Consider the following 18,852-nt stretch of genomic DNA (forward strand, 5'->3'; position numbering starts at 1 on the left):
ACGAATGTTTCCCTCGACGCTGGATCCTCATCCTTTCCGTCGTCGTCCCCTCCAGGGGGCCGAGCCAATGAACGTCTGTCGACGCGAAAAAATTTGAAACACGAGTCTCTTCTTCAATTGAAGAGGCGACAGTTTCTAAACCCTCTCTCGGAGCAGTCTGAAATTAAGAATTCGCTCTTCCTCCGCTGCGCCTTCCAAGAGTTGACGCCGGTAATCCAGAGGGGAAACACACGGGTGTCTTCTCGACATCTTCGACTTCGTGGGGCACCGATTTCGACGTGATGCGGAAATTTCCGCGCGAGTCTCGAATGAATTGTGGTGGTGGATGTTTCGGGGGATCTGGGCATAAGACTCCTCTACACGGTATGATGCGATGTTCCGGGCCTTAAATTAAGCCTGGGCAGAGCGGAAAACGCGCGCGCGCTCTCCCGCGTCTCGACGCATGAGATTGAGCCGCAGCGCAGAGACGACGACTGTAGACGGCGACTTCGGAAAAATTACGCCTCTCCTCGACCGGGACGAGCAGGAGAAGAATTCTGGCGGGGATGCCCCAGAGCAGAGGCGGGGGAGCTCGCAGCGGCTTACGAAGATGCGAGGCTCGGAATGAGCGCCGCATCCCGCAGTGAATACTCTTCAACTTGCTTAGGCGGTTTGTATGACCAACGAGACGAAACGAGACGGCTTGAGCGAGGAGCTCCTCGCTGAATGACGATTCTGTCCTCCCTCCCCCCTCCCCGCCCCGCTCGGCGGAATTTCGTCGCCCGGGGAGGGCACGGGAAATGACTACGTCGGTCGTCCACTAACCGACTGACAGCAAGAGGGAGGAGCGGCTCGCGTGAAAGACCCGCATAGGAGCAACTTGTTCCTTGCGGATAGACGATGAGCGGGCGCAACCGCCGTCGCGAACACTAAACGGGGTTGAGGCTTCCCGCTCTGCTCAGCTGATGACTCTCGGCGGCGTTCGTCCGTCCCCGAACTCCCAAACTATTCTTCTCAATCGCATTTTTTGCCCTCTTTCTCAAAGCAAATAGTATTAGCATTGCAAATGGTTGTTCGCACGACAGAGCACACATCCCATTGCGTTCCCGAACTTTGCGTCGGGTCCTCGCGTTCTCATAAGACCTTCTTAGGTATGGCCGGGTGAGAGAGTTTTCGAGCGACCGGCCGTAAGTCGTGCACCGCCGCTCGAGAACATCCTTCTTGTTCGGTAGGCACGAAACTCTTCCATTGACTCTGCTTCCCTTCCCGTCTTAATACTTATCTCGCGATGATGATTATCTAGAGCACGGACTCGCGAGATCTCGTCCGGGCTGACTTCTCCGCTCCGGAGATCAGGCGGTAAATGACTTGTCCGCGATGTTCGATCATCGATCCGCGAAGTTTCCGCAATACGGGACACTGAAGTTCATCCTCTCACGCTCTGGTGCTCTTCCCCGTGTCATCTTCAGATCAGAACTCATCGCGGAGGCGATTCGCAGCTTCCAGAGTGGAAACAAAGTTTTTTCTCCAAGAGATCGGGGCTCGCTAAACTTTTCCGCGAGCGAGCTCCGCTCCTCCTCCTTTGAGGACATCTATGAGAATTCCACGGGCAGTCCAGGCACAGGAGAGATGAGACTTCCCACGGAACTCCGGAAGCCCATCACCATGCTGACCGGGTCCGAACAACGAGGAGATGACACCGAACTGCTCGTGTCTCCTGAAATCATTAATTCGGCCCAAATGCGAATAGATGACGATGATGAGCGATGACTGAGGGGCTCGGAGCTGTCCAGAAGAGTACCATGTGGGCGGATCAAGATGCAATGATTCGTCTCGATAAATCGAAGCTGTTGGTCAATGTCATTTTCATGGATGATGCTTGACCGCTGCCGAGATTCGGACCGGACGGCGTTTTCAAAAGAGAACGCAAAGCAATTCCCGCAGTCTCGGAAGGCAATATAGAGCGCGGAGAACGTTCCTGGATCTACAGATTCCGACACAAAGGGGGTCGTCTAAGAAGTTTCTTCTGCTCTCATCATTTCTATTCAGAAAATCCCGCGATTGGAGCCAAGGGAAGAAGCTTCTGATTGAAATCGATTCTCCGAGAGACTTCATGGTTGAGAAGTTGGAGATACGTACCAACCTCTGAAAGAGATCCCCACTCCTTCTGGGGATGACCCAATATTTCACTCTTTTGAGAGGAATTATAGCGGCGAAAGCAGTTTTCTTTTGGCTTTGCCAGCTCTCCAAGCGAGCCAAATCCTCCGTAGCTGGAAACTTCGATCACCAGCAAAGCTCGAGATCCGTGAGCCAGCGACGTCAGAGCCCCATCTCCGCCTGGGGATGAACCGCGTGTGGTGAGAGCGACCTCATACCGGAACGAGCTCGACAATAATTCTGCCTGACAATCGAAAATTCGGTCACAAAACTTTTTTGCTTTTTTCAAGTGATCGTTTTCCCCCGAAGGACTGACTCGGTCGTTCGGCTCGATCCACTATTCTGGTGTTATAAAAGGGAGGGCTCAACCACGAATCCAATGGGACTGAGGGAAGGCCTTCCAGCATGAGAGTATCAACCGTGATCCGGAGAGATCGGTTTTCGAGACGAATTGGGTAGGCGGAAAGAAATCTCGCTTACCGCTTCTCATCTGAGCTGGAATATTCAGAGGGATATTGATGAAAGATTTCATTCAAGCCGAGGTGCCGCAAGGCTCGCACATCGGAAATCTACTAGGGTGAGCGCGAGACACCGCTGCTGTCGATGCGTCTGGAAGAGTCTGCGAGCCAGCGAAATTGTAAAGAAAATCCTATCGTCCTCATCCTTCGGTTTGACTGAAATCTGCTGAGGGGGAAAAGAGGCCGCTGACCACCGTGATCAGTTGAAGGAATCATTTGTGAAATAAGAAATCGCTTCAGACGCTGTGCACCGATCGTAGTTTTTCAGCGGCAGAAGTGCGGCGGCATCGAAGTCGTATGAGCGATAATCATATCGATCGAACGTGGACCAGAAACGGCGTGGCGCCGAAGGCATCTACCCGGTGCGACTGTAATCAGAGCGAAACAGGCGCAACCCTAAAAAAATCATTTACATCCACCCAGGGGGTCCCAGACGTGTTTAAAGTCCGAATGCGTTCTTTCGGGCCACAGCTAACCTGCTTCGCGGCGGAAAGAAAATAAGGAGTCGCCGCTACGCGAGTGAGCGTCCTGGTGATGAACGAGGACCCTGTTGTCGGTTTCTTCTGGAAGCGACTCCGCGAGTAATAGACTTCGGCTATAGAGATCCACCGTGATTATTTTTCATCTCTGCGCGGCATACCATACTTTCATACCGCGTTTTCTCTCATGGACCCCTCGAGCGGGGGCACACAAGGCTTCGCAAAGGATTTCCACCGCAGCTTCCTGACATTCCCGTTCTCGAATGAACGGTGATGAAAACGTCTCGCCGTGACCTCCAGATCCGGGAGCCTTTCCACACGACTCCTATTCTTCATAAGTACACCGTAGCTCTCTGCACTTTTTTGTTGTAGCACTTGTTGCTACCTGCCTTCTGCGTTCCATGTTGCTTGGGTGGGCTATGCGGTTATGAATAATTCGCGGCTCGGACATCACCGCCGTTCCACATGGAGCTAACAGCTGTTGAAGGGGGCTCAATGAGCACAAACAAAAAAATCCAATGGGAGCCAGAGGACCGCTCCCTACAACGGTAATCTCGCGGCTCGAGCCAGCTGACCGGAACTAAAAAGGCGTATTGTAGTACATTAAGGCTGACGTTCTCATTTCTGTACATATTATATCGTCGAGCGAAGGTAGCCCGACAGGTGGCTTGCACCATGATAATAAAGGCATCGTGTGGGCGTGAAACAGCCGACGGAATTCCCGCAGTTTTCACCGGTGACGACGGAAAAAAACACACTCGACCCATTTGCGCCCGGAAAGACGGGTGGGAATCATCTCGGAACAACTCGTCTGTGATTTATTTTCGCGCGCCCACTCCCGCCCCGACGCGACGTGGATATGGGACATTATTGGAGACTGGAACATTCGGGAAAAGAATCCCTCTGCTCACCTCTGACTCTATTCTGCCCCTTCTCCAATTATCCGAAAGCATAGTGCCACTGAAAGGAAGCAGGCGCCGTCTCCGTCGGGTTTCCACAACCTGTTCCCGGAGGAGACGAGCATTGCGGGATCGAATATTCTTCTGGACGGAATCCCGGTGAAATCGATTTTCTGACGACCCCGCAACACCGATTTCGTGCCGGCTTCGCGGACGAAGGCTCGAGATGTTCGAGATCGAATAACGATCGATTCGACCAAGAAACTCGTCGCGGCTAGGTCGAGCCTCGGCCTCAAATGCTAAACAAGTTTGCATCGATGATTACTTAATGAGGTTCTTGAATCGGACGCTGGCGCGCATCCCGATTTCCCGATTCAGCGACGGGAGCTACCAAGATCTCCTGGGGCTATCCCAGGCCGGTGTTTCGAAAGTTCTGACCTCCCTTCTATGGCCTCCACGCGAAAGGACGTGCATCGAGACCGCGTGCGAATTTTCAGCTCTCCAGTGTAGGGGGTACGAGAGCTCGGAATACCAAAGCATCACTTTCTTCGTAACTGAGCGGGAAACATTCATCAAGTCTCTCGGATAATCACTTGAATGGACTTTTTAAACCTTTCGGAGGCTCCTATACGTTCGCGATCTTATCCGGAACGATTCCGCGCCGCTCGGAGCGGCCGATTCGAAACGGAAGATGGAGCGATAAATCTGATACGGCCGTCGGAAGAGCTTCCGAGTGAAAAACGAGTCGATTCGCGACGCAAACCGAGAAGGTCATTTGTAATTCTTATCAGGCCCACCGAGGGTCACCACGGTTCTCTACGCTTTCAGAGACGAATTCAAAAAAAACACTATCGCGTAACAGTTGGGTAGTTGGGTGCGGGAAGGGTGGAGATGCTTGCCCGTTGCATGAGATTAGAGGAAGCTTGTGGGGAAGGCCTCGACTGAGGAAACAACATCAACTATTATGTTTACGGTCTTTGAGGAGCTGTAAACTTCGCTTTTTATCGAGCCGAGCCCTAACGAACGAACGACGCTGGAATCGAATTCCGCGTCGTGCTATATTTGTACTCAATCTCGACGAGAGGATGGAGAAGATGCTCACTGCTTGCTCGGGCTGATGAGACGGAATTCGAGTATATTTGAGCAGGTATGTCGCGTCCTTGTTCGAGGTCTACTAGAGTTCCCGGGGAGATTTTGCAATCAATTACACGTAGGAATCTCAAGTTTCATGATGACTTCAGAAAACTCGGGATCGGATGTTTCTGAGATCCTACTCTAATTGCACGCTACGTCAACAGCTTCGGGCGCCGTCATTTGAAGACGTATTCGACAAGTGCGAGATGCGAATGCTGATCCAATCAGTCGGCTCTGGTTAGACATCGATGAGGGGTGCGATACGATGTTACCTGTAGTGGAAAATTCCACTGGTACGAATTCATCGAATATTATTGAGTGCGTCCGCAGCGCACTTCCGACAGGTTGCCGGAACCCCAAGACTATCTTGAAATGAGAACTATATCGTTATATGTACGTATGTTATGCATACATATGTGTTGAGTATGCTTTACGGAATGTAATCTCGGAAATTTCAGCCTCTTGCAAACCCTGTCATGGAGAGATTCGAGATATTGAACACCTGCGCGTAAGTCGAAAGTCTCATGAATCAGAATCCCCTGCCCAGAATGATTCGATCGGTAGATACGGTTCCTCGCTTTCCGGCAGGTCGCCGTCGAGTCGATTGCCGAACTCGGGTACTTGGGGCTCGAGGGGAAATTCTCGCAGGTGTCTCCAATGACATCAGTAGACATTGGAGCAGCGATTTCCTCGCGTCCCAGAGGGATGCTCCTCATCCTTCTCCCGAATTCAAAGAAAGCACGATGAGAAACGTATCACGGTCGATTCCCAGTCAAATAATACTTCCCAATCGAACTCAAACGGCAGGAATCTATTTTTCATCTCAATCTTCTCTGGCCCTGATCCCTTCGAAGCTCTCGGCATACGACCAACTACAAGCTGGGCTCTTCCACCGATAAAGCATCCCGACGAAGGACTCTTATCTGCCCGAATATTATCATTGTCTTGTCTCCTGGGCTTACTCTGCTTTTCCGTTTAATTACGTCCTACACCGCGCGGATAAAGGCCGGCGTCCCGGTTTCATGCTCGAGCGCCGCAAACTCGAGTACATGGTCGCTCGGCGTACTACGGTCATAGGAATAACTACTCCTCGGAACAGAGGGTGTATTCCGGCTCTGAGAGTGCAATCCATTACCGCTGTGGATTTCCGACGGCAGCTTCGCCGAATAGCTTCCTCAGGAGGTCAGCAGAAGGCGACCGGGACCAGCCGGAAGAATGGTTGGCTAGATGGCACGCCAACTCGAAGGTGAATAAATTGAAAATGCCATCCCTCTCGCAGTTCGTCGCGAGTACGAGTCGGCCCTCATCAAGCAGCCTCTCGTTGTTCGGGGCTACCTTCACGCTCTGAAGTGCTCGTCCCATGAACACTGAATAGGAATCCTCTCGCTAAGCGCCCCTCCCCCCACCCGAATCGAGTCAGTTGGGGCCTGAGCATCCATTCGAGGAAGACGCCTCGCGGACTCCGGAGTTTGGGCTCTGGACGGCTCGACAGCCGCACGGGCCGTCTCCTCGGGACAGCTTGGCTCTGAATTGCGGAGTTCGAGAGGATAATAATCGAATGCCACGCGACACACGATGAAAAACGATCAAAGTAGGTTTAGGGGGATCCGAGCGAGGCCATCGAAGAAAACCCTTTACAAACGTCCTACCGCCTCTGTCAGAGGCAAGAGAAATGGATAATGATTGTAAGCGGTGTAAAACATAAGAAATATATCGATGAATGAAATATGAGCAATACGTGATTTCTGTTCGAGACCCGAACGTGGCCAATACCGGGTTTCGATTCTTGGGAGAATGATACGAAGCAGCTCTGCTCGAAAGTGGGTGTCCTCAGCCAAGGGCAATCAAGCCCGGATCTAGGGGGCGGGTGACCATTTCGGCTCGCTCAGTTTGGTCTCACTTCGCCCCTGCTTTACTAGGAGCGTGGAATGATAGAACCGTGCGACGGCGGCCAGGTCTTCGCTGTCCGGAAGAATCATTGCACCTTCCCCTATCTTGGAATCCGTTCGCTTTGGTCCACGGAGGGTAATAGAAATCCGAGTATCGCCTTCGACATTGTGTCCCTGCTCTTTGTTCTATTCTGGGTAATGATCGTTTCGTGGTTCCGGCTCTGGACCTTTATTTATGATCGATTCAAGACCGAGGAATCAGTCAGACGGAGCCGCGATCAACAATTCATGAGTTCCGCGCTCAATTCTATATAGGACGGAAACGGAATCGAAGTGACATTCATCGCGCGGAGAGGTCGAGTCCTCAGAGAATGGTGAGCACCTGAAGAGAAAATAATCACCATATCGCGAGGAAGGACAGAATGTCAACTCGGAATTGTCAACTATGAAATATCGAAGCTCATAAATAGAGTGACCTAGAGCCTTGGCGTGAGTTCCGATTGAGCAGAAACTTTTTTACTCTCGCACCGTCTGGGAGAAGCTCAAGGACGGATCGATGGCCCCGATGTCGGATCCGCCATCTAAAACACAGCTTCCGTCAAAAATGGAAGGACTAGTCCCCGGAGGCTGAAAGCACTTCGTGGAGCGACAGTCCGTCTAAATATCTGGTCTTCGTCATTAGGTCTTTCATATTTTCGGGACAGACTCCACGCCATGCCCATTCGTGAGTAGACATCGCTCGACGCGGACTATTCGGTCTCGAAGGAAGAATTCATGGAGACTTCGCCCCTTGCCTCAGCAGAGGTTATGGGCCCAGGCCACCATGTGTGAAAGAATCAAAACATTGAGGATAGGATGTTGACGAAGGCTGTGCGAGTGCCTATACGAAATCAATAGGAGTGAACCGAGTGCAAAAGAAATTTCCTCGAACGGCTCGGTGGCTATTCCGCGGATCTTTTCCATGAACGGAGCGAAGGTAGCCGGACTCTGATTCCAAGCACTGCCAGAACACGACTCCGATTCGCGGGAACGCAAACCCGGTCCGTGAGCTCCAATAATTTCGTAGCTTCGATAAGATGATTTTACGCGAAGATATGCTCCGCTACGGCCTGGATGCGCTCCAGACCGGGCTGATACTTCTATGAAATGAGCGGAAATCGCCGCGCTCGCTAGCTGTCACCTTCACTGATTGAAAGGTCTGCGAGGGCTTCCGGCGGGTCTCCAGATTTGACGGAATCGGTCCGAAAGCCGAACCTTTGGAAGCAGAGCCGTGCTGCTATCGCTCGATGAATTGAGGGAGAAAAAGACGAGCTCCGCAAAAAGCGGGAGTATGTTCGCGAAGCCGCGTGCCAATAAAACATGCCACATTTTGCGGCGCGAAGGTTTTATTCCCTCTGGAGCGCCGGTCGAGCACTTGATACAAAATGCGGAGTTTGATAGCTGCTCCACTTTTTGGCGTCTAAATATGCATCCCACTCAGCGTTCTTGCCGACCTCGATGCGGAGGCTGCGACGCTCGAGTCCAGGAGGGAGAGAAATTTGTTTTTGATGAAGATGCGGTCTAATCTGATTTCCGCTAACCGGGTTTCCACTCTACGGCCCCGATTCTAGGGTCAGAGCGCGCGAGGAAAGGCGAAACTCACTCGAACGCGTTCGCGATGACGACGCGATGATCGAAATCTTCTTGACAACTCAGTCCCACGGCGCCGCGAAGTTTGCATATTGCATGCAGCCCCGAGCTCGGAATATGCTCCGCGTTGTTGTCGATACAGCATCCAAGTAAATCACGGTGCGAACTTCAGAGAATCACCACCTAGTGAGATCGGTGTGATAGATTCCTAGAAAATATCTGGACGGGCACATGAATTCGCTCGACATCGTTCACGTGATACAAGCGATAAGCCAAAAGGCTCGAAACTCGAGGTCTGGAAAGGAATAAGACTAGCTCCCGATGACGGATATTCACATGATGTCCTTGTTCCTTTGCCACGCGCGGAAAAAAAGCACTCTGTCTCCATGGATGGCAAACCCATGAGGAACATTGTTCCCGACCATGGATCAGAGCTCAGTCAGTCAGCGCTGCCATGACGCGCACGGCTCCGCAGCCGGGCTTTCATTCCCCATCTGTATGAGCGAGCGAGCGAGCGAGCGAGCGAGCTGAGCTCGGGACGGTCCCCCGGGGTTGGACGTTGGAAATAAGGCCAAACTCATGCATCTAATCAAATGAGTTCCAAGCCTTCCGAACGAAAGAACAAGCTCTCGAGCGACGAGTAATCCGGTGGCTTGCAGCCATCCGCTAGAGGCCCGGGGATTCCGGCTCACCGAGAACTCGCATGCTACTACAGCCTAGATCTGCATTTATTGACATGCAAAGCAAGACTAAACATTCGAGAATTCCGCTCCTCTGTCTCTCGGTCTATGCTTCTGCGAACTCACCCCTCTGGGTTCTCTTCCGTGGCAGGCTCCCTCGAATAAATCCGAACTCGTTCAGACACGCCCGATTTCATCGGTTCCTAATCGAGCGGTAATCGTCCGACGCACCCCCTCACTCGAATGGGGCCTTAGATCAGGACCGGTTCGTGCGGCGTTCATCGCAATCAGCGTTGGTTTCTTGAAATCCGTCGCTGGCGCATTCCTGATGCGTTGGCCTAATGGAAGGCTACATTGTTGACGTCAGGTCACGGCGCCGTGGTGTATGCTTGACGGATCGCTCGATCGCGCCGCAGAATATTTCGTATCTATCGAGCTTGTCTGCTTCATTAGAAGCTAATTGCTCGGAGTTCAGTTTTGTTGGACTACTCCCGGTCGTGGTTGTTTCCCTGAGCCGATCGCCGCGGAATTCCATACCGCGAGTATATCCCCGGCATGCGACTCACTCCGGCGCAATAGTCGGAACATTCACGTGCGACGCGCGACTCATCATCGGAAGTCGACGAAATCTTCGCCGCTTGTAGTCCGAGAATAAGCGAGAATTCGAAGTCAATGTCGTCGGTATCGATCCTTTTCATGGATCGGAAATTTTCCCGTCACGTTGTCGACTGCCCTGTCATGGAAAGAATCCATCGATGTCTCGGCCATGTCATTCCGCTTATAGGATATTTTATGAGTGTCTCGCTCATTTTCTCCTGCAGGCGATCTGTACATACGCATTGTCGTCTAGGCGCATACCATTCTAGGAATGAGAATTATTTCGATGCATACTTTAGCTGAACAAGTGTTTATAGCATCGGAGAAGGCAGCTGCCTGCGTCAAGACCCCTCTTCGCGAGATTGAACGTATTATTTTTCTTTCAGGGTGGACGCGGAAATGGGATGTGCGCAGCGTGGGACCTCGGCTCGTGGAACTCGTGGCTCTCTCGTCGATATTGGTGAGCCGAGATTCTGTAAACATCCGTGAAAATTGAATACGCTCGCTTGTCAAATCTGTAGAGGATTCTTCATGTTCCGTTCACAGGCAGCTGCAGACTCGGTGGTAACGAGCAATCACACCGGCCTATGCCGACTCGAGACGGGGACGTTCCTACCGCAAGACGTGTTTACTCGGGTGACAGCCGCACGTTGTTACCGATACATGCATAAAAAATCGTTCATACCCGGAACTAGACTCAAGTATGTATGCTCTCCACCTTCTCGCGCTTGCTTCGAAAGCAAATACTTGCGTTTTTATAATTCACCGTCCCCAATCTCGAACCTCTGCAGTGTCTGCGGGGATCGGCTGTGCGATGGGCCCTGCGATCAGAACTCGACGTTCTGCTACGAGCATCGAAGGACAGATCCCAAGGTCATCTCGAATGCTAGTCTTCTTGTCTATAGTACGTTTGCCAACGAGTACAACGCGGTCAAATGGGAGGGCTGCACCATGGAGGCAGAGAAGTGCTGCATCGATCAGCTGGCCACGAGCGCCAAGAACAATCCCGGTAAGCAAGCACGCGGAACCTGTCGAGGCCCGGAGAGTCCCCTCCAACCCTATTCGTACCTAGGCGTCGCAACGTTTCAGCGCTTGCCTCTAGTGGCCGGGATCCTGCGGCTACGATACTCGTAGTGGTGTCTGCGGTGTTGTTGGTCGTGGCGGTCGGTAGAGGTTGTTGCTCGCAGGAAGTGCCTTTGGAGGAAATGACTCTTGTTGTTGTGGTGGTGGTGGTTCTGCTGCTGGCCGTTCTCTCACAATTCAGGCAGACCTTCCTTTGATGCTGATTTACAACGATGACAAGCAGTGCAATAGCGACTGTCTGATCTCCCTTATCTCGCGGATCTCGTCCGGAACGTTCGGACAGCCTTCGCAAAAGCAGGCTTCGCCAGTCTCCACCTCGCGGCTTTCGTGAAATAGAGTTGCTTCCCTGAGTTGATGAACCGATATCAGGGGTGACATTCAATTGAGGCTTTCTCTCTCTACGAGCACAACGGATTCGGATTCCCTGCAGGACTTCCTCCGCGGAAGAAGTCCTCACTTCTTATCCATCTCTTTGTTTACGACTGCTCCCCTCGATGCCCTCGACACCCTTAGGAGACGAACGAGGGCACGGCGCCTAAGACGTCTCGTCCAGTGCATTGATCATCATCCGCATCGCGTATTTTTCTCAATGTCGTCACATTTTCCAGCTATGGCGAGGGAAGGCCTCTTCTGCCCGGCTACGTGGGATGGCTGGTCTTGTTGGAGGGACACCCCGGCGGGAGAGACAGTCTCCCAGCTCTGTCACGACCATGTTTATCAGTTCACGGAGAAACCTTTCTGTAGAAGTGAGTGAGAAAGTAATTCGAGTCGATGCTCAATAGCGAGCCTATTGAAGAATGAATTGTTTCTGACGGGCATCCTGCTGGGTGAACACTTCGGAGTCCGCTTTCTGAGATCTCACGCTCGTCTTGCAGAAACATCCCATAAGATTTGCAAAGCTGATGGGACTTGGCAGAGGAAACACGAGCGCGAATACACATTTTATAACTGTGGAACAGCAGAGGTGAGTCTCCGAAGAATTTCCTCGTCAAATGGATATTGACGTGGACTGAATGAAGATGCCCCCGCAGTTCCGAAGGGAAGGAAGCGAACGAGTGAACGGACGGGCGAACGGACGCGCGCCACATTGGAGTCAAATTGCTTTTTGATATTTGGTCGTTGGAGCTCAGTAGAATCCGCTCTGCCAGTTCAGAGGTATTGCGAAAGTAAAGGTCTCAGATTCCTCATATGATCGGCAAGGTTCGCGAGAAATGAGCACCGAGTCAAACCCTGACTGCTTTCTTACACCCGCGCAGCTCGCATGCCAGGAACAAAGCCGCCAGGAACGATAGAAAAAGCGGTTGATTCTATGCAGTGAGAGTTCCCAGGCTCCGTCGGAAGCCAATCTGGCGCGAATTCGTTGCATCGATTTCGTATAAGGCTCCGTTCGTTTCGCCACCTTATTTGACGAGAGAAAGTTCCAATGCACCTCCCGACTGCTGGCCCGATATGGTCGAGCTGATACTTTCGCCGAGCGGAGCTTGAAGAAAAATTCGCTTTTTCAGGACCGTCATCTCGAAGTGTACCTCAGCATCTACCTGCATTCACTGTCGGCAGTGCTTCTACTTCCGACCCTTGTTATTTTTTCAATATACAAGTAAGATGAGGCTCGAACGAGACTTGCCAGACGGCTTGCGGTGTTAGAAAACCGCATGGTGTTCACGGGATTTGCTCCTCTCCCGAATCTACGGCGGAAATTCGTCACGTCGCTCCAACCCACGTTGTCGAAAGAAGATGATCCAGATTTTCCGGGGATCTCTCCTCTCATCCCGTGTTCTTTCCCGGCAGGCAACTCCGCGTAATCCGGATCCTGTTGCATAAGAATGTCTGCATCTCACTGTTGCTGCACGGGCTCGCCACTATAGCCAAGGACTATATTTTCACAATGTCAAGGGTTTCAAAGACTGATCCTGATCCACTGGATCCGTCCTCTACTCTCGTAAGTCTCCACACCCAGCCAGAGCCCCACAGAATATAGTGAAGTTCATGCAAGTCGACTCGATTGCGGAAAACGCCCGTTGCCGCAACGCACGCAATGGAATTCCGTGCTCGAAATTGCTCCGACCACGGTGGGAGGTGGGACCGATTCTCTCTCTGATCCAGAGAGCGCGAGAATGTTTTTCCCCTGTTTCCAAAGAGGACAGACGGAGAGCCGAAAATCAGTCCTTTGCTCCTTGAGTCGGAAACAAATGACCTCGGCATGGAGGAATGATTCTTGTTCAAATCGCGAAACTTCACAATTATGGGAACCTATTGTGTTTTCAGTGGCTGTGCCGTTCGTTGACTTTAATCATCAAATATCTCAGGATGTGTCAATACGCTTGGATGTTCTGCGAGGGTTTCTACCTCCACAAAATTCTCGTAACCGCCTTCAAGGAGCAGAAATCCATGCTGCCATTCTACGCGTTCGGTTGGGGTGAGTACGAGGAGAGTTCTTCGCGGTAATCCCCTCCCGCTCGGGTGCGCGGAGAGCAATCACAATCGGAGAGCCGTCGAATCAGACCCGGGAGGTTCTGTAGTAGCAGAGATCCCTCTTATCGTATGCACTCGCAGTTCCTCGGCGATGCTGCCCCGCTCCGCAACGATTACTGTTTCACGAGAATGCTTTACGCACGGAACGTGCCTTGACTGCAGAATGGCTTATCGTAATCTAAAACAATTTTCTTACCTCACTACAGTTATGCCGGCCTTCTTCCTCATCATCTACGGCTCAATGATCTACAGCGGGAACGAAACTTTAGAGTAAGTTCGCAAACCGAGAGAAATATGCATCTTCTATTGACTTTTGTTGGTTGCAGAAAAATCCATTCTCCTCTTTTTCAAGCTGCGAAGTCACCGGCGGATGGCTGGAATGGGTTCACATGGCACCGAGTCTTCTATGTTTGGTGGTAGGTCAAGATATTTCGACTTCTACATACTCGGGTGAAATTCTCGCGAAAGATCAGTCGGCCGACGGTTCGAGGGAAAATATTTTTTTATCCTGACGTTAGACGTGATACCTGCCCTCAGTCAGATTTCGATCCTCCGGAAAGCCCCGGAGACGTCCCGGTCAAGAGAAACATTCATGAGCATCGGACTCACGAGGATCATTCGCGCGCATAATTATAGGAACGGAGGCTTTATCTTCCCTTGTTTGCTTTTTCAGTGTAACTTCTTCTTCTTGACTAACATTATGCGCGTACTCGTGTCGAAGCTGCGCAGCTCTCACGGTCAAGAGCCCATACAATTCCGGTAAGTGAGCCCTTGATACACTTACAAGAGAGTGGATTGAGTTAATCTTCATCCTTCGAGCGAGCGAAAACTGCGAAAGTTATTGTTTGGCCATTTCCGAACAGAGCAAACACCAGCAACGAGCCGTCAGAAATCCGCTCGATGAAGCTACGATCCAATCTGCGAGCTAACAAGATCGAGCTCAGCGAGCCAATAGAGTTCGGAACCAACGCCATCGTTGCTCGGCAATCGCCAACTGAACTTCTTCCCTGCTCCTTTTTTCAGGAAAGCCGCGCGTGCAGTCATGATCCTATTCCCGCTGTTCGGAATGCATTTTCTGCTCGGATTGTACCGAGTCCCTGACTATTGCGGGGGACTCACTTTCTATGCCTACATCAGCAAGGCGTCAGACGGTCTTCAGGGTACTTTCGTCGCATTCCTTTTCTGCTATCTAAACGGAGAGGTGAGAGAAGATGGGAAAGAATCGTTCTGCGTCCGTCGGTAGAGAGCCTACGAATATTGATGTTGTGGGCGTCTCTCATCTCTGATTTTCACCGTATGAATGTTCTCTGTCGTTCAAAGGTGCACCACCTACTGAAACGTTCATATGGCCGATACGCTCTACGCCGCGGTATCAACGGGGGTCGCGGAGCTCGCCTCGCCGCCAGGATGTCCTTCTCTACGCACGTATCTTCCGTCGCCGAGTCCAATGTCCGATGCTGTGACGTCACCAAACCACTTACCCAATCCCCTATAATTCACGACACTCACTGCTAACCAGCTCATCTTTGTAACAAAAAGCATTCGTTGTCATCGTGTACATCTCTATTCCACACCAATACCACCGATCAGAGAGCACCTCCGTATTTCAATTGTTGTTGTTCCATGCGTCAGAAAACGTTTCCGCTCCAGAGTATGCGGATGGGAACTGTTTCGAACGAGCGCTTGTCATTCGACCTATCGGTCGCTGGTGACGCGCGACCGTGGCTCTACGGCGACGGGCCAAATGAGACCGCGACGATTCCCCTCGTGGAGTCGACGCTCCGGAGGGGGGCAACAAACCCAAAACTAAAAATACTCACTTGTTAATACGGGGCTTGATTTGACGATGGATCCTAATCCGAGAATGGGATCGAATCCCACGAAAGCGGACTTTACAAAGTGGTGCCAATTGTTCACTCGGAGTTCACCCCCGGTAGTCATTGTCGATAAATCGAGAAAATTCTCACTCGGATAAAATACACGCGGAGGGAGAATTGATCTCCAGCCGCTCATTCAGTCCCGCATGACAAATCCAGGAAAATTGCCAGCGACCGTTCTCCACCTAATCTAGACGTTGACCCATGATTGGAAATCGATTCGGCGGAGCGGCGTCCCTGATACGGGATCGGTATACGATGACGGGGGAAGAGTAAAGGAATTTATTACAATGATGATTGTGTCATCGGAAAGAAATGCCCCGGGAATCGTAAGAATGCAATCGAGGGGAGAGTCTCAAGGGAAAGCGACGGCAGGAACGACGCCTGGTCGAAACTCGTCAGGGTATCGAACAAACAGAATTTTTCTCACGTTAGTCCGGAACGGAAAATCGAACAGAACGGAAAGACACTATCCACGGGATCGACCATAGGAAATTCACGTTCTCACGAGCACGCCGTCGGGAGCGTAGGCGGACGGGTAGATAAGCTCCGGGAAAGTTGATCCCGTGCGTTTCTCAAAGATGGGTTCGTAGTGAATGTGATACGAGTATACGAGTAATCGTTGTTGTGCATCCTCGTCTTGAAATCAGGGTGAAAACCGTGCTAATAAATAATTTATTTACTAACCGCTCTCGGATTTGCTCCCCCGGGACAAAAACTTTCCGTATAATAACATCGAAGTTTCTGGGTCGCAAACACAAACGCTCTACGTGGCTTGCTGTGCACGTATACATGATGTCTCGAGTCTCTCGTCTATGGCGTGACTCCGTAGGTGTTAGTGCAAGCTGGTACGAGGATCCGAATCGCCTCGAACGACGGAAATTCTGCGTTTCCGCCGAGTAGCGTCCAATTCCAAGCTAGCTGACCGGCTTCGCGAGCTCAAAGTAGTTCCTGTGTTTTGTAGGTCGTCTCCAGCCAAGAAGAAAAATGCTGAGCCTCGACACCAGCCTCCTCAGCCCGCAGCAGCTCCTCTGATAACTCAACCGGATTAGAAGTTTTCCACTTATTCGCCCACTTACCCGCCCGCCGCCGAGTCGACCGCCGAAGTCTATCTGTGGACTAAAGAATCCGCAATAACCGCGAAAGAGCAAACAAGGCTCGGGTGAACGGAAAGGACGATGGAGCGGAAAACGCTGGCGCAACAAGAGTAGAGCGCTCGGAACAAGCGGCGAGAGGGGAAGAGTTCAGATTTTGGCATCCGATACCGCTGCTCCACGTCTTCGGAGGACAATCCAGTCCTCGCGCTCAGTCAACAAGGGCTCCAGTCCTCCGTGCCCGCTCTCTAGCGCGCGCCTCCCTTTGTCAACCCATTAGGCACCGCGCCTGACCCTCGGAGCTCTTGGCCGGCGTCCCGAAAATGACGCACCAGCCGCGATAATAACCGTGGTCGGAATCTCTTCTTTTGGAGCGAATCGTTCACAGACGGGGGTCGGTCCGCGCTCCTCGGAGGCCGTCGGGACTCGTTCGAGGATGATGCCCGAATGACATGATGACTACAGTGAGTATTGAAGCCGCGGTCTGCTTGCTCGCTACCGAGATCGGATCGCGGGCGGAGCGGCTGGCGGGCTCCTTCGAGGCTCCTGAGAGCGGCGGTAATGCCGCCGCGTCGCGGCTACTTATTCATAATGGAGACGAGCTTGTCGTGATGGATCGATCGAACGGCCACGATATATTGTTCGCCATTTTAGTCGTCGCCTCTGCGTCCACTGCCACCAGCGGCCGCTAGAAGGATCTGCGCGATTGCTCCTGAGGGGAAGCTTCGTCTCGCCTCGTCCCGCCCTGATCCTGCTGCTGCAGCAGCTGGGGCTATCCCTTCGACCATATAGCCGGTGGCCAGTCATCGCAGTCGTTTCGCAGTCAAGGCGATGAGAGAACGGAGCAGAACGAAGCAGACGAACTCGCCAGGAGCGCTTGATCCTAACGACGGAAGGCAAAAGAAAATTCCGCCTGCTTCCTGTCCAGCTCACTCGAGGGCAGACGAGCTCCTCGGAGATCGGACGAAATAATGCGCCAAGCTCACTGCTCATATCTCCAAACGCACAATTTGACGGCTCTCCCTGGTGTTGTATAATGAAACCGTTCGCACGATTGATGAGATCGGCAAGAGGAGATCGATGGGCGTCATTTTATGTATACGGTATGAATAATGGCTGACAACTGAGAAGCTCCGACAAAACGCTAATATCTCCCTTCACTGTACAATAAAGTCCAGTCGAGCATCGGTGGCAAGATTCCATTACCCGAGGAGAGAAATCTCGCGCTCCGACGTTGATAGATAGGCGTTTCCAGATTATCATTTCCAATACAGGACCAACGGAACAGCTGCTTCCGTCTCCCGAGGACGCTCAGGACCTTCTAGGATATCTCCTTCCCCTTCTTGGACCATTGATCAGAGAGCGAGCCATGCAGAGAAGCCACAGGTCATTGTGTGGAGCCCTGTTGGCATTCGCGTCAGGGACCGCGTTCACGCGCGAATCAAGAGCGCCTTCCTCCGTTTCAATGAGACAAAGGGATCCACAAGCTCCCTCAAATGGATGTCCCACAGTGGGATCACAATGCAATTACCTCTGTGGTACGAAGAGTTGAATAGAACAGAGCGACGTTTCAATTATTCACGAGACAAGTAAAAAAGCACACCGCGCCACGTTCGTGCATTGCGGCTGCCTGCGACTCCCAGGACCCACAACGCAACAACGTAAGCTCGAATTCCGCGACAGTTCCACGAGCGTTTTTGTTTCCATACGGGATCAATGTTGTAGCGAGCCGACAGGATTCTCGATGCATCCCATTCTGCCGCGAGACGTGTATCGATGCGACCCATCGGACCCGAACAGCGCCCTTGCTTACGATCGCTTGTATCGCGAGTCCGTAAGAGGATCTCGAGAGGTGAAATTCGAGAAAAGAGAACTCCGAGCATTTTGTGACGGTTTTTTATTTGGCAGCCAGCAAATACGCGCCCAAAATCTTGTTCGTTTGCCGGCGGATATACGACGACAATAAACTGGAGTCCCAGGATTCCTACCCAGAGGAGTTCTCAGCACTCTTTTTGAAGCATTTCACGTAATTCGACCCCTACGGGACTCTATCCGTATCGCGCTTGAACTCTCGAGCGTTCTCGCCCGGATGGTTGTTCCAGCGATCTCGTAAATAGGAGTCGACGAGTGCTCGACTCCAGTACTTTAGCGCCCCCAGACGGCAAGGCATGATTTGGTCTTCATCTAGTCTCGGCGACCTTGGACGTGTCCGGCTGACATCGAATCATTGGCTTGCCTCGACCGGAATCACTGCCCACCTCCGACAGGTTGTCCAGCTTTATATTCAATCCTTCACCTCTACTATTGCTCCGGTGACGCCGGTGTCCCCTTCCTCAAGCGGGTTCGTTCTCCTTGACGCAGTATC

The 18,852-nt window shown here is 52.0% G+C and overlaps 1 protein-coding gene across 1 annotated transcript in view; it reads left to right on the forward strand.

Annotated features, from left to right (window-relative positions):
• The window catches only part of LOC100899415 (calcitonin gene-related peptide type 1 receptor), a 48,269-nt gene extending 33,238 nt beyond the window's left edge, over nt 1-15,031 (forward strand). The window contains exons 2-14 of the mRNA XM_029111433.1: nt 10,348-10,421; nt 10,508-10,662; nt 10,753-10,974; nt 11,585-11,790; nt 11,920-12,008; nt 12,550-12,641; nt 12,833-12,983; nt 13,310-13,460; nt 13,723-13,786; nt 13,869-13,932; nt 14,190-14,275; nt 14,540-14,717; nt 14,837-15,031. Coding sequence (XP_028967266.1) covers nt 10,348-10,421; nt 10,508-10,662; nt 10,753-10,974; nt 11,585-11,790; nt 11,920-12,008; nt 12,550-12,641; nt 12,833-12,983; nt 13,310-13,460; nt 13,723-13,786; nt 13,869-13,932; nt 14,190-14,275; nt 14,540-14,717; nt 14,837-15,031 — 1,727 coding nt within the window. The remainder of the gene's footprint in view (nt 1-10,347; nt 10,422-10,507; nt 10,663-10,752; nt 10,975-11,584; nt 11,791-11,919; nt 12,009-12,549; nt 12,642-12,832; nt 12,984-13,309; nt 13,461-13,722; nt 13,787-13,868; nt 13,933-14,189; nt 14,276-14,539; nt 14,718-14,836) is intronic.
• The last annotated feature ends 3,821 nt before the right edge of the window (nt 15,032-18,852 follow it).

The sequence above is a fragment of the Galendromus occidentalis genome, unplaced genomic scaffold (genome assembly GCF_000255335.2).
Source record: "Galendromus occidentalis unplaced genomic scaffold, Mocc_1.1 scf7180000077440, whole genome shotgun sequence".
Classification (NCBI taxonomy): domain Eukaryota; kingdom Metazoa; phylum Arthropoda; class Arachnida; order Mesostigmata; family Phytoseiidae; genus Galendromus; species Galendromus occidentalis.